Here is a 22,558-nt window from a genome sequence, read left to right on the forward strand (position 1 = left end):
GTGTGGATAGAGAAGGGATTGTCAGCGGAAGCGCATGCGGCGCTGGGATCTCGAGTACCGGCAGTAGCGATTAACCAAGACTAACTCCACTTCATTGGTAAAAAAAGGTTAAATTAAAGTGATGGAGCGTAAGAAAAAAATCGACGAGGAGCTCAGCAGGTCGATATTGCCAGAGCCATGGCCAGCCAGAGACCAATGAGGTTGTATTGCTTGGCCTGGAACTGCAATCCACCGAAGAAATACATAGGTAACTATAAGCTGTCCACGATCCGATTTGTGGGCGTGTGGTCTCTCCCTCCTCCTTTAGCCTCTTCTGTAAGGGTTTCGGAGATCCCCTGGACTAGTCGCAGGCACAGGCGCAGGAGATTTCCCCACAGGTCATCAGAAAGGAAGTCCCATGTACGAGAATTTTGAATACGAGTACGAGTAGATATTATTTATAAACATTAGCAGATAGTCCGATATAAACAATTCTTTCATTTCGTTTTGTTAAATGCAAAAAAATTCCTCAGAGATATTCTTAGTATCTTATCCAATCCAATTGGATTCTTCACGGACTCTAAGCGGGCCCCTCGCACAGTGACGCTCAAATTAAACCGTAAACTACGACTAGTGGGGATTTCTTCAATGATGGTAGGCGCAGTGCATAGGCGCAGGAGCTGTTTCGCTGATTAACTGGGGAGACTCGAGGATGCAGTTGGGAGTTAATTTTAGCGGATCGGTGGGAATTTTTACAGCCACACAGCGATGCTAGGAAAAAACAGAACACACAACAGCACGCAGGACAACAGCGAGGACAGGGCGGCAATCAACAACGCCAAGGAGGCTTCCAGCTCTATAGTTCTCGTCAGCCGCAATTCGAACTCCGGCAATGGCCAGGAGCTCAATACAATAAATATTACAATAAATATAAAATACAGCTACAAGGAGGCTCAAAGAAAAATTAGGAACTTTTTAGTATACAAATGGAATGAGGACTACAGGATGAAGTGTATGCCTCATAGACATATTTCCAGACATACCCAGTAAACGCTGGCATTATTCTCTCAAATATAATGCTAAAAGCATCAAGACCATTAACAGACTTATGACAGGACACATATTGCGGCGCTGAGGCCGCAAACCTCCGCAACCCCGAGGAGCGGTGTGGTAGACAGAAGTAAGATGTATAAAAATTTGTTAGTGCGAGTATGGCTGCTATGCATGGTATTAATGTTTAAAGCGTGGCGGTTGTGAAAAACTACGACGGCGCCGGCGTGGCAGCCCCATATTTATAGGCGACGGCGTTCTGCCTCTGTCGACAGCGCTGCTCTCAGTTTACATAATAGAGACCGCACCAGTGCTGCCGATTACGCTCTTTTCTCACAGATGTGGCTTTTTTTGATGACCAAGCGGGGGAAATTTCTATAAATATCGTAGGAATGCGAATCAGTAGCTAGCCCTTCAGAGCTGGATGAGTTGATGAAAATTCTATAAAATACATAATAATTATCACTTTATCAGAAAATGGTTAACGCCATTATTTAAGCTTTTTTTTTGTTTTGATTGAACATTTTCAGCCCTTTTTTTCGATTGTTTCAAGCTAGAAACTTTTTTTTTTAATAAAAAGCGGGCAGCACTCACATATTTTAGTGTGTTTGTGTGCGCAGGCACACGAAGCCAAAACGTATCTTGCTGTACACTGAAAAAATTTATTTCATATAAAGGAAGATGCTTTGCGCCAAACAAAATAAAAACAAAATATTCTTAGGAAACATTAGAATATTATTTCTCTCCCATATATAAGAAGAAATTTAGCGTTAAATTCAAGTTGAAATATGTTGGCTAATCAAGCATTGCGCACCGCCATCCATATTTTCAAAAAAGGAAAAACGATCATCCCATTTTACGTTGAACATTATTTTTAGTGTAAAAATTCATTTTCGCAGAAAAAATCACGACTGACTGACGACTGACCGCTGCGGCAGCCGAGCAGAATTATAAAGCCATTTGTGCATAGTCCGACTGTTCGTGTATATATACATATACATGATATGTATGTATGTAATACATATGCAAAAAGGCAGCGGCAGCATGGAGCTGGATTGGTCCGTGCAACTGGTGAAATTAATAATAAGGTGACGAATTGTCGAAAAAGGTTGTTTAGCGTGTACGAATAGACTTGTTAACAGAAAACAATAAAAATAATATGCAATGTGATATATGAAATGTGGGAACCTGTTGAATTTCTAAGCGTATGGACATCAATGAAGAATTTATGTTTTTGTTGGATTGAACCGAACCTACGGTATTTCTTTTCCGATTTCCATTGTGTGGCTGCTGATGAGATGGCGGGAAGATATAGGAAATATTGGATATTATTAAATATTATCGGAAACCGCTGAAATTTTTGAATAAAATAGGTGTGACCCTAGCTAACAACTACCAAAATATCAGTACATTGTCTCATCGATATAACGCCGAAATAATATATCGATAGCTGCATTGCGAGCTCTCCAAAAAGTCCATCCGTAAGTCAGTACGACAACAAATTTCAACGCAGCCAACGACCGTTTACGGTATTTTTAATACTTTTCGGCATTTTTTTGAGGTCAAAATTTAACCGACGGTATATTTTAGCGCAGTTCAAGTGAAAGATATCGTGGTGTTTTTTGAAATTCAAAGGAAAGATGGCATGGATCTACAATAAAAATGTACAATCGTTTATATTTTCCGTCATTTACTTCAAGTAGTTGAACTATTTAAATATAAGGGGCTTAAGTGGGCTAAGTTCGGGTTTTCATCATATGAGACGCAATACTGTTGTTCAGGACAGGACCCAAATTGGGGCAAATACAATCAAAGTCAAGTATTTAATAAGCCAGTCAAGTAGAAAATTGATTCATTAATCAGATAAAATTATGTGGGTAGGGCTGAGAGATCCATCTAGCTAGTAATAATCGACGCTAGTAATATCAAAAACGAGGAATATGTAGAACAAAACTTGAATTCCTCAGTATTCGGTATTCTTTTCAAATGAGACGGTATATTTTGGTATATTTCTAAGGGTAGTACGGTATTTTTGATCGAAAAATCCGCGGTCACACTTAGTCAGTACAAACAACAACAAAATTCCAACGCAACGAAAAAGTGGTCAAAATTCGGAAATTAGTCAAAAAATATTAAATATAGTGTGTAAATATAGCCGCGTAGCTTGTTAGAAACGTTTCGTATAACACGGTGTCGAAATACAATCCCAATCTCTTATCCGATTCGTGTACTCGTACCGTACCTTGCCCACAATCCCCAACCCCCTCTCCCATACGTCCCATAACTGTGTCAACTGCAACGTCGCGTGTGTGAGTGCTTCCCTTGCGCGCGTGTGTGTGTTTGTTCAAAGAGTGCACCAATTGATAAGCAATTTATTTCAATCTAAATATAATTCAATTTAAAACAATCTGTGCATATCATATCCCAAAATCGTTTATACATACATATGTATACATATATAATTGTGTAAGCCTTATAAATAGATCGCATCATTTATGCAGATCTTGAGTTCCGCATTTTTTTGAATTTATAACGAAGCAACAACAACACAAGCGGGTTTTTTTGTTTATTTTTCAAGACCACCACCGAAAAAAGCAATACCGCTCCAATCAGCTGTTGGAGAGCGGCTAAGTGAGAGAGAGAGGGCCTGTATGTGCGCGCCAAAAACGACACTTTAACGCACAGTGGGTTGATGCCTGTTTAAAGCTGATGAAAATCTTTACAGCTAAGAAAAAATAAGAATTAAAGAAAAGTCTACATTTATTCCAGGTAAGTGCCAGATTTCTAAAATAGAAAATGATTTCTCTACATATAATATGACTTAACTGTCTATTTTATTGCCTTGACATGGAATCTAAACTGAAAATAAATGTTGATACTTCACGATAGTTTTTATATCGTTTTTAAGTCCGTTGTTGTACGCGTGTGATCCAATCAAGTAACAAGTGAAACAAAGTAGGATAAAAAAATAGTGCAAAATGAGTGATATTTCGCCGGATACTCCTGCGGAGGGAGCAGCAACAACGCCACCAGCAGAATCGCCAGCAGCTGCGCCACCAGTAGAACCGGTGGCAACAGAATCGTCAGACTCCGAGCTGACGGTGGTTGCTTCAAGGATACCAGCTCCCAGCATTCGTTCGAATATACCAACGCCCGCCTCCTCCGTGACCGGAGCAGCACCCACCAGCAGGCTGAAGGCGCCCTCCAACTTCGGGTCCACGTCCTCCATCAGTTCCGTGTCGAAGATCGGGCGACCCTGCTGCAATCACACAACGCCCAAGTCGGGCCCACCTCCCAGAGGTGAGTTCTATCTAAAAATGATCTATAGATTTCTATGGTTTCAGGTATGGTGAGGGGTTTGAATGGGGAAGCAAATACAAATTGCATGGAACCTTGATGATCCTATTCGCTTATAAATCAGTGTATCTACAGTAAAACTCTGTTAAGAGGACAGATACTATAAGTATTTGCTTTTCAAATACTTAATTCCGCTCATGGAAGGTGTATTCCGAACAAAAATAGCATTAATAATGTTCTAAGGCCAAGTGTTCAAAGAGCCACGCGACATGTGACTTTCATCTTTTTTTGTTTTCTGGATTTAATAATGATCCGATCGCGAGGTTTTTCAACACTCAATGAAGTAAATTAGTGTCTGGGAATTACTCGTATTTAATAAAAAGTCTCCGCACGTCCCAGAAGATACCCATCCTATGTATGAGAGGTGCCATCGGTAGGTCAAGAGTCAAGGATACCTCTAAATAACGTTGCTGGAATTACTAGAATTACATAGAAACTGTGTTTTGTGAGTGTGTGTGGAATTATTCTCGGGTTTTTGGATTTGAAAACGTTAATCTTAAAAATGTGCAATTAATTAAAAACTTTTCAATGCATGATGTCCATTATTTGATACCCTAGATCTCAATACTTTACATTGAGTAGCAGCTGATATTGCTATTGTTCATTTTCCGATATCTATGATATTTCCAGACCAATTATTTTGGTTAATATGCCTGTCCGCATAAAAGTCCGCATAGTATTCCCTAGGCTACATTTTAAAATTTTTTTTCCTTTTTCACTAGCCGAAAGTGTTATTGTGTTTGTATTTCATCAATTTCTACTGCTAAGAAATGCCTATTGAAATTTGAATAGTAATCTGTTCTTAATTTAGTAAGAACAGATATTCGTACGTCTATATAAATCGAAATAATTTAGCAACTTCGAATTATGTCATTTGGGAGCTGCACTAAATCTGTGTTTACATGGGGGCTCAATCGATTCAGCTGTAATTCCGGTTATAAGTAACTGTAGCCGCAACTCGTACAGAGACACGCACAAGATATAGACTATACACAGAAGTAAAAGCAAATATATATAGAGGCAATGATCTAATAGAAACGATGATGATGATGATACACCCACACACTTGTTAAAGATACATATTTATAAGAGAATTATATTTTGAGTGCATTTTTATTGCACTACATTTGACCTCCATGACATTATCAAAGGGGATCTTAAATGAAAAACAATTTCTGCTTAGGGAAAAGCCTTTTTTCTGAGGGATCACTTCTCACTGAATTGACTTGTAGGCAGTTCTCGTAATTCCCCTCATCAACTTATCAACCGTTTTGTTTTGCCAACAAATATTTCACTTAATTATGGTAACCACTTGAAAACTCCAACGCACAAGACAGAAATAAGCAAACAAACAAATTGCCACTCGCCCACTCTTTGCCGCAGATTATAATTATAGAGCACCGAAAAAGTGTAAGGTAAGGAGAATTATGGCCAATTAATTGAGTGCCTGCTACCATTTAATTGAGCCGCCTTTTGTGGCACATTTCATCAGGCACGTAACAACCGCAACAACCGACCCTCGACCGTCGACACCGACCCACTAGCCTATATAGCAAACGATCTGTCTAACGATCCATCGATCAGCGGATCATTCGATGGGTTTTCTGTTACACAAACACCCGCTCCATATCCACAAATTGACAGTCTCAATGCAACCGCAAAATCCGTACAATAGAAAGCCCGGGCGGTCGGGCAAATAGTTGGTCAAAAAATAAAAATAGAGCAATAGCAGAGGCAATATTGTAAAATATTTCATTGTAAACTGAATCACGAGCTCTACATGGAATACATTCGCACTCGTAGATACAAAGTACAGTGCGTTACAAAATTATACGACGTTGTGTATAGATTGCGCACGGGATGAGATTTCGACGGAGAACCTTTTTTGGGACTTCAAATTCTATAACACGAATTACATATATTTTGATACATGTTGCTTTACGTACATTTCCATGAATTCCATTATATTATCTATACGTTGAAACGTATTTGATGACTGATCTTACTTTTCGATGAGCTTTGTTGCACTCCAAAGAAAGAGATCTCAATATTTCCCTTTCAGAATGGTGGCAACAAGACATAACTTTATTGAAAGGCTTTATTGGTCTGTAAAAATGATCAATACATATTGCATATTGTAATATTAATAAAATGCAATCAGAACCACCATTAGCCTTGGTATTAGATTCGCTTGAAAATCTATTTTAGATTGAATCATGTGCAAGCGAAGTTTCATATTTTCTATAGCCTGCCTTAAAGCATCGAAACGTACTGTATCTGTACCTGTGTATGTATGTATCTGTCACTCATCTCTCGCACGGCCCGGCACAGCACTTCAATGTCACGCGAATGAGACGACCTGGGGACCGGCCGGCAAGTCTCTCGATCTTTCTCTGCCCCTCTTTCGCTTTCTTATAATTGAATTTGCTCTGGCGATGACACAGAATTTAACGTTCTATATAAACACAGACACACATACACAGATACAAACCTAGATACATGTATGTGTGTTTGATTTTTTCACTGCGCATTTGTGATGCCTTGTTCCGTTCTCGTCGTTTGATCTGATCTGTCTCTCTGCGGTCTGGGTGTCGGTCTAGGGGTCTGAGCCCGGACTCGTGGATGAGCTTATGTCACTTTTATTGATTTCGATCGGAACCGAAAGTGGGGCCGGGGCCACTCTCCCTCCTGCTTCTGCTCCTCCCCCATAGAACTGAAAGCTCATTTGTCTTGGACTTAAGATCGTATCGGGGGGCCTAATGGATGAGCGTTGTCTCGAAATGGGGATTACTCCGTTAGATTCCGCTTTGTTTTCGGATCCAGTGGGAGAGTAAATATTGATGTTTTGATTAACAATTTTTGTTTGGGCATTAACTATTTGACTTGGACCATTGATGGAGTCGTCAACATTTTTGTGTTTTAATTAAAGACACGTGGTGGATAAACCCACAAATGGACCTAAAGATAATAAATCTGTTAATGAGAGTGGACCAAAAAACGATTGAGGATTGTTAGCATTGTAATTTATTTTTTACTATATTTACATCACAATTCCATCAAAAAAAGGTTAAAATTCGCGAATGATGGCGATTTGAAAGGAATGCGGCCGTTTGCTTATGAAAAATTTGTACACAAAACCATCGTCATTCGAGATATGTTGCAGCCTGTTCCTTGGAGTTCTAAATGACATCGTTTTAGCTGCATTTTCGCCCAATAAATAATAGACAATTTTCATAGATATTTTTCGTATCTTTATGTGTTTTTTTCTTCTAAAAACTGTTTACTCTGACTCTGAAAAATGTTTAATCAAAGGCATCCGCTACAGATTGTTCATCTTTTTTTCAGAGCTAATTCAAAGCTGAATCGAAGAATCTAAAAATAATTGACTTTGATTATCGCATTCTCTCTTTCATTTAAGAATTTAATCTCTCGTGCAAAATGTGCAAGAAACTGCACGAAATGCGTGTAATTTCCACTTGGAATCTCAAAATAAATTTAAACACGGAGCGTTGTATAGAGTGACTCAGAGCTCGGAGATGCCATTTGAAAAGCACTTACACGCGATTCTTAAAGTTTACCAAAACATTGTTCAACATTTTTAAGTCTCTTTGGAGGGCTCTTCTTGTACAAAGCAGAATCCTGTGACATGGATCTCTATGTCTCCAAACAATTTCCCTTAGAAAATCTTTGAATTTTTTCTCAAGTGAACCATATCCCAAAAGATTGCTTAAAATTTCCGCAGATATAAGACAATTCTTCAGTAATCTTTTTAATGACTTCTCTGGTTCTTTCTTGTTCATTCATTGATAAAAGCTGAAAGCCCAAAGCCGTTAAGACCCAGACAGACACCACTAAAGGGGCGCCAAGAGAGCGATCAATCATAGATCGTAAAGAAAAGCAAAGCCCAGAGAAACAGACGAAATATTGTAATAATAACGTGGCCATGTGGCAACGCTTTGGCCGTGCGAGTAGCTCTGCATTTGTTTGCACAATTTATTAAGCTGTCTGGTCTGTCCGCAGTGTAAAAATAAAAAGTACACGGCAAAAACAATTCTTTTTACGGCTCTTTTTCTTACGCGTGGCCCAACGCACACACAGAAAAAGCGGAGCAGAGCGGAGGCATTGCCACACACTCTCGCAAACACACACACACACAGAGACCGACAGCACTCCGCAACAAAGCTTGGGTTTTGGCAAGCTCTCTCTCTTTCAATATCTCTCTCTCAGCTGGCACAAAGCTTGCGGTGCCATTCGCCATGTGGGCTCTGGGGCTGGGACTTTTTTGTTACTCCAACGACTTCTCGCGATACGGACGTGTTTGGCGCGCGACTGCGGCTCAGATGGCAACCAATTGAACTCGATCGGCTCTATACTATAGCATCCATATAGTGACAACGCAAACGAAAACTGACTCAAAATCAAGAGGCACATATAACAGAAACTCAATTTCTTTTGTTATAAAGCGCAGATAAGGTGATTTAATGAAACAAAAAATTAGAGACAGAGAGAGAGTGAAACGGCGAGAACGAACACTTTCGAATGAACTGTAAAAGCAAAAGTGTTTGTGTGCTGTGACCCTTGGAGAAAGGGAATTTTTGCCAAGGATATTTTTGGCAAACTTCTTCAAAAAGCCAAAGTGTGTGTGTGTGTGTGTGTTGTGTGATCTACTATTCGCCAGGTTCCTGTCTTTAGTTATTAGGGAAATTAGGGAATTTTATTCCCTGTACTGTGCATCCTAGGATCTGTTGTCCTCTCTCTAACTGGTTGCTGTCCTGAATGGGAATTTATTTATTTTTGAGAATTTCCTGCCCAAGAACTCCACGTAAAAGCTGAAGCAAAAGTGAATGTGATCCCTTGATCTCTCCCTGGGTGGCTGTCCTTGCTGTTTGTACCCAAAAAAAAAAGGGAATTTATTTATTTATGGAAATTGTATAGTTTTTGCATTCATTATGCAGTTTTGTTTCATATTTTCTTGAGTGACAGCCTTTGACCTTGTACTCGAAATTTATTCTTTTGTTAAAATGGTTTTTTGTGTGAAAATAATGGCCACATTTTGATTTTGCTTTCATCGGCAGGCTGTTGCCTCATAAATATTTATTTTTGTGTCATTTGTGTTCTCAGACAAGCCCAGAATTGGTTTCTTTTCTTGAACTATTTTTTATTGCATTTATTTGCCGATAAGATATTGATTTAGTTGGTTTGTTTTTTTCATCAGATATCTATGTTCTAATTGGCAACATTTATTGTAGTTTCCTATCATTTTGTTTGTTTTGGGTTTGGCCCCCAGTGTAAGATAATTTTGTAGTCTGGGCATGGGGCTCATGGAAATTTCAAATGTGTGACGAAATTGTGACTAATATTTCGGAGCAATATTTTCTTACGGCTGCGAAAAACATTAGGTATTCTTTAATAGGCAGGACAATTAAAAACTTAAAAATATGTAAAAGAAAGACTGCAAGAAAAGGTTGTTAAAAGTTATGAAAATAAATATTTATTGCACGTTTCAAACTTCAATTCGAAATTGCTTTACAACTATTATTGAGCAATAAACAATTGTATCTAACAGATGAAATCTAAGAAACTGGTCTTTGTAAACTTAAAAGTGTTCCCTTTGTTCCGCCAAAGTAGTTTACCCTTTGACCTTTATGGCACTCGTCCAACCACTCTGTTGGGGCCCCGTAGCCACTCACACTTCGATCGTTGCAAATTTTACGAAACCAATCGGGGATTTTCCGCCTGTATCCGCCTGTTTTCCTGTTTACAGTCACTTGGAAAAGTCAACCGATGACTTGTACTCGTAAATGGGACACCAAACGCGTGTCCCCCAACCTCTCGCCTCGCATTGAGATGGCGGATAACCTTAAGGCATTCTATATCTATCTATAATTAATATCTACGAATATCTGTGCAACAACAAAATTCAAAACTACAACAAAAGTCTATTGCCGAATAGAACGTCGCTCGCTTGTGGATTGTATTGAAAATTTGCGGTTAACCGCTAATTAGATATAAAAATGTTGTTATTGTTGAACAAGATGCAGATACAGAGATGCAGAGATGGAGAGGCTAAGACAGATACAGATGCAAATAAAAAGATACAGCGACAAATGCTGATTTTAGTCTATAAATATGTACAATATTTTTTGGCATGAACTTTCACAGTCGCAATAATATTTGCATATGGCCTGCTCTGTTCATTGATTTTTAAATTTTCTGCAATTTCTTTGAGGTTTTCTTTGATGCAGGGATTGTTGGGTATAAAGTTGACCAAATATTGCCGCCAAAATATGTTAAATATTCCCATTTATTCCTTTTTCAATTATAATACCATTGGCTACAAAAGTATCCACATTTTGAGAGTGCTTTTCTGTTTAGATACTTTTGATATTTAGTGCAAATAAAAATCTTACCCCCGAGGTATTCGCAACATAGAAATATCTTTATAGTTTTACTGGTATTTTTTTTTTTATTCCGTTTGTTGACGTCTTATTGCCATATCAAAGCCCAGCCGGCTCTAACACTCTATGCAAATTTGAAATTTTATATTAGCTTTTTGTGCGGTTAACTTTCTTTCCGTTTTTGCCGATTGGCTTTCTTTTCTTGGCCACGTTCCGTTCGCTCGTGGCATAACACGCACATTTCGTCTGTCAATTGTCTAAGCCTTTTGCTTTTTAGATCTGGCCAACAAGTGTTGATTTTTTCCATACGTTTCGTTTCGTTTGGCTTTTGCTTTTTTGCTTTTTGCATTGGCTTTGACATTGTTATTTGTTATTTGGTATTTTATCAGCGATGAATTTATGTGTGTGCTTGTTGTTTCTTTTTTTTGGCTTCTATCGGAGCCGGCACAACAACAGAGGCAGAAGCAAAAGCAGAGGGGTCTGATAACAGCAATCGTGTTGCAGAGAAAGACACACATTTTTATTCCAAGTGAATCGACGGGCAAAATAGTAGTTCCGCCTCTGCCTCTTCCTCTGTCCCTACCTTTGCAGAGGTGGTGGTGCTGCTGTTGGTTTTGTTTTTGTGGCATTGCCAGCTCAAACTGTGGGGAAATCTTATCTGCGAATTAAAATTCCTAGAGAATTAGCGTGGATGCTGATAACGATGCTCCAAGAGAGAAGAAAAATTATACCTAGAGATGCGAATGAAAAGAAATTGTTGTACCTGTAAAGCATTATTGGATGCTGACAACGTTGGTGTTTTATTTTCTATAAATTTGGAAAGGAGAGACTAACATTTGTTGTGGAAGATTCAGGAAAAGAATTCGTAAAGTGTGTGGAAGAGATCAAATAAAACAATTAGCAGTTTTCAGTCTTTCTTCTTTCGAGATGAGAGAGGGAGAGACAGAGCAACCTCTTTATAAGGCCCTAAAGGGTAGAGAGGGATAGCTGCAAGTACTAGTACTAAAACTACCGTAAAAACGTTAGTGGAAGCTGTTTTTTTTTCTAGTGAATTTTGTTGTGTAAAGGAATATTATAGAAGGAAGATACTTACCGATGAGAAGGGACCCAAAAAATGGGATTTTCATCTGTGTAGAAATGTGTAGAAAGCCTATGGAATGAAAAACCTGGGCCCAAACGACAGACGTCTGTCTTACGTAGAATAAATTGTAATTTCTGATCCAACGCAATATCTAGATTAATATAGGAAGACATTTTTTCAGAATTTATACAGCTAGAAAAGTCGTGTATAGAACCCCATAAAAATGTCTGGAAATTATGAAAAATGTTATAACATGTCTGATTATGGCTAGATTTTCATACAGATATAATCGATAGAAATATCACAAAAATTATAAAATTTAAAACGCAAAAAAAGGCGAGACGAAATATATGAAGCTTCTGCTTACACAATTGTAACTGAAATATGGAGACAGACAAATGATTAATGTGACACATTTATGTACGGATATACTTGGAAGTATATATAGTATGAAGATTACACAATCCACCTGTGCAAACAGGTGGGCGTGCCATAAAGCCCATTTTGGAGGCAGGCATCATCAGGCCTTGACAGAAAGCAGCGCTGTTCATCCCAGCTGCCGAAACAGCAGAGCACCGACTTCTGTATGGAATATAGTATAGTATATATACGAGAATATGTCAGCTTATATATTTGCTCTCTCTCTCTCTCTGTGTCTCTCCTCATAGACAATAAAGATCTGTCTGGCGTCATTCCAGTCAATTTAGTTGGTTTGTTTACAGAAATATATGCCCTCTTGTGTTGGTTCGTTCCATTCGGTATATTTGATTTATATTTTTTGCTGTTTGAATGATCTCAGCTTTGTGTTTGTTCTACAATCATTAGGCGGGCGGCACTCGGCACACGGGGCACTCGTGGGTGGCGTATGAGTAATGCTGTTCCGATGCTGTTGGCATCACGTATACGCACCATGCCGCTGGCCCTCATTTGCCATGCAATTGTTGCTGATGTGTTTGAGCCGCTCATTTATGGCCATCTAATTGCCATAAACGGTGTTTTCTTTTGGCTAATTGCATTTCACACGCCTCGAAAATGATTTTTATTATTTATTATTGGGTAGTTTGTCGGTTGCCTTTTACTTTTCTTTCTCCCGTCCAGCGGTAATTTAATTACAGTTTCCTTTACTTGAATGGAAAAAGTAATCAACCGTAAAGAAAAGTTCAAGAAAAGGGTGTTCCCGCCCTTCCCTTGGGGTTTCTTTCTCTCTTTCTTTGAGATTATGAAATGATATTTGAGTTTTGTTGCCCCTTCTTCGGGCTCATTTGTTGCGTGTAAACAAACCCATTATTGCCCTTACTTGTTGACCATTTTGCTGGCTTTGTTTCGTAGATGTTTTCATGCTTCTAATGAATTATTGGCCAGCCCGCTGGTCTTTGTCATAAGCCTAATGGAGGCTTTCATTAGGGGACCACACAGGGCATATCTCTGCTGAGATAGAAGAAATAGATAGAAATACACTTGATATAATTATGGTTAAAACTTGCAGAAGTCTTTGCTGATATATTTTTGGTTTGTATTTGGAAACCCACTAGAAAAGGGAATCAGCAAACAGCAATCTCTTAGGTTCTTAAACATTCATTTTTTTTTTTCAACCTCTAGACAGAACCGAACCTCTCACTAATTGTGGCTTCGGGTCTACACTCGTTGGGTGTAAATCCATACAAAACCCCCCATCCTATTCCCCGGCTCTGCCTACAATTTCCATTCTCGAACTCAAAAGCTAAACAAAGTTCAGTTGAGGTTTCCAACAACAATTAAACAGCCATTTTAATCACTTTTTATTCTCACTTTTTGTAGGTTTGTTGGTTTTTATTGTTTCGCTTACACTCGAGTGGTTTTAATTATTTTGCATGCAGCAATAAGAACAGAGAGAGAGAGAAGCAGGAGCTCAAAGCAAACCCAAAAGCAAAAGTCAAATAAATTAACACGTCACTTACACAATTCTCGGGGCGAAACACTCGAGAGGAGAGTCTTGCTTCAGTGGGGGCCCCCTCAAGTGTTAAGCTTCAAAATTTCAGAACAAAAATACAATACATACTACTCGAGCGATCAGTGATATTTTGGGGAGGAAAAACAATTTGTGAAGTGAAGCTTTGCCCCCTAGCTAGTGTGATATCAATTATGAAAGATGATTCTTTGCTTCATTGATTAAAGGATCTGCTGGAGAATTCCAAGGGTTCCAGGAGAAAAATAGAACTCCTAAGCCACACTGGGAGCGAGAGAGGGAGAGCGAGATATCGCTTAGTTGTGGATGGGGACAGGTTTTTATGTTTGTTGGGAAGGTTTTTTGCCAGTCTTTGGGGTTCGAAAATGGATTTGATCTATTGTTAAAGTCCTAGGAGTGTCCTATGAAATAGAACAATGAAAACATAGCGATAGAGAAATGGTAATCCGTTAAAGATGTAAAGAGTTGGCTAGAAACGATGATGGAATACTCTTCTGGACTTTTGCACATCTAGGAGTGTCATATAGTGATAGCTTAAGGATCTGGAACAGCCGATTTTCCATCACTGAACAGGAGCACTCATCTTAAAGTAATCCTTTTATAAATATTAATGCAACAAATGTTTTGCAATCTTATCTCATTGCTATTTAAGCCAATAAGCTGCAGCAAGCCAATTGTGGTAACGATTTCCAGATAATACATTTCGAATGACGCAAAAAGTATTACGCCTGTAGATATTTTAATAGAATAATATTGAAATAAAGCAGAATTACAATATGCCTTAAAAAGGAAAATATTTCATACTGAATTAAATAGTCAATTTTCATTGACATTAATTCATATTTTAGCAATAATTTTTGTGTCCCCGTGTCAGAAAAAAACATTATAAAATGGCTAAAAACATTCTCGAGACATTTTTGTACTTGCGGGAATTTTTGTATTTTAATCCAACGACTTATCAGATCTTATACGATTAGTTAATAGTTTAGAAGAACCTTTGGCAACAGTAACTAATGATTCCCATTCCACAATAAATTCCCAAAAATGTCTTGAACCCGAAACCGAAACCCAAATCAATGTCCATTCTCTTGCATCAAATACTTTATTGGATAACTGGGCAAAGCTACACCGCAGCATAGTGATTAGCGATCTTCAGCGAAATCATGCAAAGCAATCCATCAATATTCTGCATAAACTTAAGAACAGGTTCCAAAAGAACGAAACTTAGACGGACACCACGGACGGAGTGACCCATAAAAAATCAAAGAAAAACCAAAGACTCTTGCACGTCAGGCAGCATAAAAATTCGAAAATTGACATTTGACTTTTGCCGAAACACTGAAGCTGTAGATTGAGTTTTGGATAATTTGTGTGTGTGTTTACCTTCCCACCAATTAACATCCGAACGAGTGGAGAATAAAACAAACAAGCAACCACTCCATATAGTATTTTTTCCCCAATTTATTTCTGTTTATTTATTTATGAATAATTATTGTATTATTCGGACAGACAGGGGAGACGCGTGTTCCGATCTACCGATAAGCATTAGTGGAAAAAAGGCAACTTAATTATCCGTTTATTTGTTTTGTTATTTTGTCAAATTATGGAAAAAAGAGTCTTGAAAATGCTTTTTGGCTAAAATGCCTCTGGACAGCGTAATTCCGTTTGCTTTTGTATTTGGTCAGTGGCCATAAACATTGGCATTCGATTGTGCAAAACCCACACGCAATTGAAGTCCATTTTGGCTTGGATCGTGCGAGCGGTGGATCGATGGATCGCTGGAACGATGGATCGCTGGAACGCTGGATCGCAGACTTTTAGAGTGGGCGTGTCGCAATTTATAACTGTTTGAAAGTCGGGGAGGGGTAAACCATTAAATACGGACATTAATGTCATCATTAACTGGGAGTTTGATCATCCATCTTTTATTAAAGGGGATGGGCTTCATTTAGTAGGGGGTCCCTCAAAAGAAGAATCCCTCCCGTTTAAGGTCTTTAAACTTTCATTCATTCTTGGAAGGAAAGCGGTTCCATTCCCAGTTCTATCATTCAGCGTTTACACGTGACTGGCAATTGGCCAATCTGTTGAAATTCCACACAGAGAGATTTGCAATCTGGAAAGCAGTATAAATCAAAGGAAATTCCTTTGTAATATTCGCAATTGACGATATTTACTCATTGTAAAATTGAGTAATTATTTATATGGCATTTATTAGTGATGAGACATTTATCAAAGTATAGAAATAACGATTATTATCTGTGGAAATTGGCTTGCCATAAAGGGCTTTTCTATAACAACGACGATTATAGGTTAGACTCTAGTAGAACTGAGTAAAGTTCATCGTCACGCACACGACATGTAGTTGGTTATTGAATTCGCGGGTCCGCGGCTCGATCCCAGGCGGAAGAAAGAGGCGCCATCTAATATCTAGTCTCCTAAAATTCTTACAAATTTAATATATTTATTTTAAAGCGTTTTAAACTTAAATTAAATTTTGATATACATTAATATTTAAATCTAAGTGAATTGTTTTAAATTTCACTAGTTTTATATTGAAAGTACGAGTCTACATTTTGAAAAACACGAGAAACTATGCCACGAAACTTTTCCATTTTTATTAGGGTTTGTTTTCGATTATCATGCTTACAATTTCCGCTTATTCGCAGACATTCCCAGACATTCTTCTTGTACAGTACAGTGTAATCTATTTTTAAGTAATCTCCCAACAAACGTATCCCCCTTGGAATACCTTTACCGAACACACACACACAGTTATCTAATCTGTTTCCAGTGGAATGGGCCACCTTTAAGGTTGGGCGGTGTTAAGGTTGAGATCTGCCAGAGCGACCCATTACTAATTGCTACTTTGCTATTTGGCTATTTGGCTATTTTGCCCTCTGTGTTGGCTTTTCTTTGAGAGAGAGAGAGAGAGAGCGCAGAGGGCGGCCCCGTTACCATGGCCTGAATACGCGCCTGAATTGGCTTGGCCCCTGGCTGGCCCCTGCCTGGCCGCTGGCTGTAATTATGATTTAATTTTATATTTTTTTACGTTTCTGTTAATTTTTTAATGCTCACTTTGCGTTTTTTGTGCGCCGTTTTCTTTCTTTTCTTTTCTTTGCGCTTTTTGATTTTATTTCCAGACACAAACAGCATGAGTCGTGAAAGCGATGACAATTTGAGTTCGATTAATTCGGCTTACACAGGTAAATATATACATTTGTACACTATACACACTTTGACACATTTACTTGTTGCATTTTTTACACCTGGTTATTACTTGGCTTTTACTCGACTGCGTTCCATTTATAATCTCCGCTCATGACATTATTAATTTATACTTTATAATTAATTTTCAATTAATTTTGCTTGCGCGATTGCCCGAAATTAACACATCTGTGTTAACATCTTGTTTGGGGAATTGGGACACACATTAATCGAATCGAAATAATAAATCATAAATACTTTGGGAGACCAATAAAAAGAATCGCATATTTGATGTGTGTAAAAAGTGGGTGGCATGAGCATAAGGTCAGGGAAAATACTTTCATGAATTCAAAGAAAATTGTTCAGCAAATTCAAGGGAAATACTCCAACAAATTCAGGGAAAATACTAAGCTTGTACGTTTTTTCCTAGAAATCATTTGCTGGAAGCTAATGAAACATTGGTTTTGTATGACATTACGAATGAATTAATCATGATTAATCCATTGTGAATCTCTTAAAACGATTCTCATTGAAATACGAGTATTTACAGCTCCGTTGTATGTAATAATGGTGAATAATAGTAGTAGAATAATGGATGCTTTCACACATACTTCCCCAATAACAAGACTAAGGTGAATTTGCCCAACAGATTTTTAGTTTTATTTTGTATCTAACCGAAATAAAGATTATTTTAATAGATAAATACTATCTTAAGTAATGATCAAACATTTTAGAAACAACTATAACACCACGAACGAATGGGTATAGATACAAAAAAGCTTTAAATAATTTTCGTTTTCAAATGAAATAATGGATGAATTCTTACTAGATTAAAAGTAACCATTTTGGTTGTCTTAAAGGAGATATTAGTATGATAATTAACTATTTAATAAATTGAATTGCCTTCAAAGTCAAGGATTTTGCATTTCTGTAGATAACGTATCTTATCTGGTTTACTTTGAGCGACTGTTCCGCAATGAAAATGAATTCCATTTATATTCCCGTATTCTGTGGTATGCCTCAATGTGATTTTTGTTGACCCTCCCCTGCCTTTCGACAGTTCAGTTCAGTGATCTTCCTCAATGGCAAAATATACAAAATATATATTATAGAACAGATACAATTTTTCATTGAGCAAACTACTTGTGTATGCCAGATCTTTACTCGAATGCCGCAGTGATCCCACGATCGTATCTGGAGCCCATTTCGGCCTATCAAATCGGTTACGATCAGTCATGATTTTAATCGCTTTTTTGCCTTTAGGGTTTTCACGGAACTTCATTAGGCTAAAAAACTGTTTTTATAGATGTGGAATTGTTGGTCCGTGGAAGGGGCGGACCGCTTCCAAGAGTGTTCATGGAATGTCCATTCAACTGTTTGCCCTTCTCGCCAAATGAAAAACGATCGCCCGTTTTCATGCCAAACACGTTCTGAAACTTAAACAAATTTAAATTGTAATGCGAAATACGCGACACAACACAATCCAGTCGTAGATCCCCAGATACAGATACACAGATACAGATACAGGCAAAGGCACAGGCACAGTCACAAGTCCAACCGGTTGAGCCTCCCCACTAATATTTTTGGTTATTTACTTAACATACAGTCTCAAACGATATAGAATATACATCTATAATTTATATATGGGACACGCCTTTACCCGATCGACAGTCACGTAAGCATCTTCAGTTCATCTATTGCCCGTGGGGCACACAGGGGGCGTTGGAAACCAGTTCTCTATTTGGTGAAATTCTATTCAGCAAAAAAAGGTTCCCGGCGAAAACATTTAACATTTAAAGCGACTGAAAAATAAATATTTATATATATAAATTTATTATTGATGCAATTATTGTGCGCCCAGAACGATGAACAATCGAGATAAAAAACATAGTGAATTTTATAGAGAATGTACAGTGGGGATTGTTTAGGGAAGGTTCATTGATAGAATGCTTTGACTGACGTGTTTAAGCGGATGTCACGCTATAGTAGGGCTTGACAGATAGATAGCAATTATCTAATAGATTGAAATTAGATTGTTTAAATTGAGTGGTTTTTAAGTTATACGAGGGTACATTGGATCTAGAAAGGTGTCGGTTAGATCTCAGGGGTATTTTATTGACCTGACCTGGAGCATGATGCTTAGAAGGTATCCCAAAAGCGAAAAGATTGGTGGTATATGGATTGATTGATATGGATATGGACTGATTCATAAAAACGACAGATTTAATCCATGAATACTCCTGACTCTTCATCTGAGATAATGTACAGAGTGTTTTAGATCAAATATCTGTAGATTAATAGGAATTGTACTCCTTGAATGCACGAAATCAGATTTGTTTGCAACTGAATGGCAAATTGCCAGTCACAGGCTTACGTTGGATGTGTAACATTACAGTGGAATCCTCGCAAGGTAGCTGGGGGGTTCAGGGAGTTGGAAGAATGTTCAAAGAATGCCATTTGGTAACGCCTTCAGTCCGATCAAAAATAACAAACAATTAAATATGAGAAACAAAAGAGGCAACAGGTGCAGACAGTAAGCTCCAAGATATTTATACACCCAGTTATTTATAAGCCAAACTCTCCCTGCAATAAAAGGCCGCACTGTAGCGTGTTCAGGCGCTTATTCAGCCCACAGTAATCACCGAGCACCGATTGTCGATCGGCAGCAGCAGCTAATAATCAGTTTCTGTCGGCATTTACCAGATACAAACAGAGAGAGAGAGGGTGAAAGATTTGCATTTAACATGCCGAAAAGTCATGTAAGTCATGCCCGATGCCGCCCGATCTAGAGATGTGTGGGGGCAGGCCGGACACTGGACTCTGGGCTGAAAGAAAACCCACACTGAAGTGAGACCCAGACTCAGAACTGCAGTGGCAGCCCACACTGGAACGCCGAACCGAACAGAGAGTTTAGTTTAATTAAATGTTGTTTAATCATCTCAAAAGATAATAAACTATTGACATGGCCAGACACTGGCTGTTGATCTGGCTGATTTATCGCCCGGCTGCAGGCAACAGCCGACGATTGACGATCGACGATCGACGACGATCCTCCCATAAATGGACGACGTGACGAAATATTTCGCTTTGTTTTTCGCCACTTTTTTGTTTGTATTTTTGGCCAGAATCGTGAGCAAAGTGGGTCGCAGCCGCTGTCTTGCTGTCGGACTGCCGGGCTGCCATTGGAGCTGCAGCGGCACGGCGCGGCGCCACACTCCACTTGGTCCGGTCTGGTCTGGTCTGGTCGGATCGGGTCTGGCCCAGAGGCGGTTCGCTTTGATGAATCATAGTGTATCTGTCAGATACATGAGTTCATTAGCTGCGACACTGAATGTCAACTGCAAGGAAATCGCTTGTCATTTAGGTGTATCTAAGTTTATTTTTAGAAGCCCCCACCGATAGACGCAACTTTTCACAGTTAAATGTTGGAAAATATCAAGAGAAGGTTACCAGGGGGTGGGGAGGTTTAATTAGCAATCTATCAGAAGGCTTTGATCATTACATAAGGTATAGATACAGAGATACTCTCTGGAAGTTGTAGATAAATGGTTTCCCCCTATTTTGAGAGGCTTACAATTAGTGAAAGTTTTGCAAAAAAAAAGGGAAACACACACAAAAGATACAAAGATACATAGCCACAACAGATACAGATACAGATACATACACTTACAACGGCCAATTGTGATAATTAAAAAAAAGAAGAAAAAATAGTTTTTAAAAGCTGCCACCGTCATGATATATAATGGCAAATAATAACAAATTGTCTTGCCCGATCAGACACACGACAGAGAGAGATACAGATACAGATACAGTAGCGACTGGTAGCCGCACTTGCAGATACGCAATTGAACCTTGACGGGCGGGCTCTTGGCCGGAGCCCTGCCTCCTGGCCATGTCATTTCGCTGATTAGCCAAAAGCAAATGCCCCCCACAAAATAAAAGTATCCACCAGATACTCATAGAGCATGATGTCTGCCATAACTCACAGATACGGAATAAAAGCAATTTCAACTGACAAAAACACAATTAACTACATGACGTAGACGAAGACACGCCGCAGATTTCGCAGAAAATACGAAAAAATAGTAAACGGAAACCGAAATCGTGCAATTGAAAGAAAAGATTTACAGCGGGCGCATCTGTATCTGTATCTTTGTACGTTTATTGTTTGTGTATCTTTTCGCAAAAGTCTTTCTTCAAAAAGGCATTCATTTCTTTCTTCCGTCTCTGAGAAAAACGTTACCAAACTGTCGACAATTTAATTGATTTATGCTTTTCTCTCTCCTTTTTGGCGAAAATTGATTTTGAAAGTCGCTTGGCCTGGGAATGGGAAGTGAAAGAACGTTTTGTGTCGGTCGTAGAGAGGGAATGACACGATGAACACCATGAAAGACAAGATTCTTTAAGCTGCTACTCTGGCAAAAGTCTTTTGGAGATTGTCTCTGGTGTATAGAGAAGATATTTAGGTATCTTCAGAGGCTTTTGAGAGCCATTTGGGGTTGAAAACATTTTAGATACATCATAAAATGTATGGGGAACAAAAACTATAAAACTTAGTTCTTAAGAAAAGTAAAATATGGAATCTTAATTGGAACTCATTTCCTGTCTGCCTAAAGTGAAATTTAGTTTGAATTATTATTCATAGGTTTTCCTTTTTTAGGCTGAAAATGAATTCCATTTAGAGAAAATTATTTAGTATTTTTAGGGGCATATTTAGGAGTATTTTCTGGCAGAATCCAAGACTATTTTTGTGCCTTAACTTTTCTTCATTCCCTACAGACACAAAACACCTCTCTCTCCCTCTTTCTCTTTCTCTGAAAATTTGAGGAGGTCTAACAACATCTCTGATTACCGTCTAACCCTTACCACAACCTGCTGCTTGCGGTTCAAAGAGCTTATTAAACAACCAACTACCAACAAACAACAAACAAACAAAATGCGAAAAACTTTCACAACTGCGTTAATTTTTAACCAACACAATAACCGATCACATAATATTTACTATATGCCTCATAAATATCCTATAACCAAAGCGGAAAAGGCAGCCATAAAAGCTGGAAAAGTCAGCCCGCACACTTGCAGGTTGCTCTCTCGGTTGCAGTTTTTTAACACCCACAAAAAATTAAAAACCCACGCTAAGCAATTCGCAAATACATTTTCATGCGAATTGCTGTCAGAGTTCATTATATTCTATATACATATACATATATATATATATTATATTGGTGCCTATATACATAGATCTCTATCAAGAGACTGTCAAGCGCTTCACGCGCTCCTCGCTCTCACCCACATCCGACTGGGAACGCTATGCGGCCTCGCCCTCGCCCTCGCTCTCGCGCCGCTCGATCAAATCCGAGACTGGAAGTCGCACATCTTGTAAGTTCTATTACGAACCCCGCCATCCCCCCATCGGTGCTGCATGTAGCTATAACTTTTTTTTGTATGTACCCTAGCAGGAGATACTACACTCGTTATTGTGATTCTTGGGATATCGGAATATTTAGAGATATCCCTACCTGTCCGATTGTAACCGTGCGAATT

General features: G+C 38.6%; 1 protein-coding gene across 17 annotated transcripts in view; it reads left to right on the forward strand.

Moving 5' to 3' along the window:
* Positions 1 to 3,070: 3,070 nt before the first annotated feature.
* Positions 3,071 to 22,558, forward strand: part of CLIP-190 (Cytoplasmic linker protein 190) — a 32,303-nt gene continuing 12,815 nt past the window's right edge. For 4 of the 17 annotated variants that reach the window (XM_015180494.2, XM_015180491.2, XM_033380320.1 and 1 more), the window contains exons 1-3: positions 3,072 to 3,798; positions 3,909 to 4,329; positions 16,951 to 17,013. In XM_015180494.2, coding sequence (XP_015035980.2) covers positions 4,008 to 4,329; positions 16,951 to 17,013 — 385 coding nt within the window. In that variant the 5' untranslated portion in view covers positions 3,072 to 3,798; positions 3,909 to 4,007. Of the gene's footprint in view, positions 3,799 to 3,908; positions 4,330 to 8,658; positions 8,860 to 16,950; positions 17,014 to 22,255; positions 22,394 to 22,558 lie in introns of those variants that run through there. The other 13 variants (XM_015180489.2, XM_015180487.2, XM_033380321.1 and 10 more) reach the window with 9 other exon arrangements.

The sequence above is a fragment of the Drosophila pseudoobscura genome, chromosome 4, assembly GCF_009870125.1.
Source record: "Drosophila pseudoobscura strain MV-25-SWS-2005 chromosome 4, UCI_Dpse_MV25, whole genome shotgun sequence".
NCBI lineage: Eukaryota > Metazoa > Arthropoda > Insecta > Diptera > Drosophilidae > Drosophila > Drosophila pseudoobscura.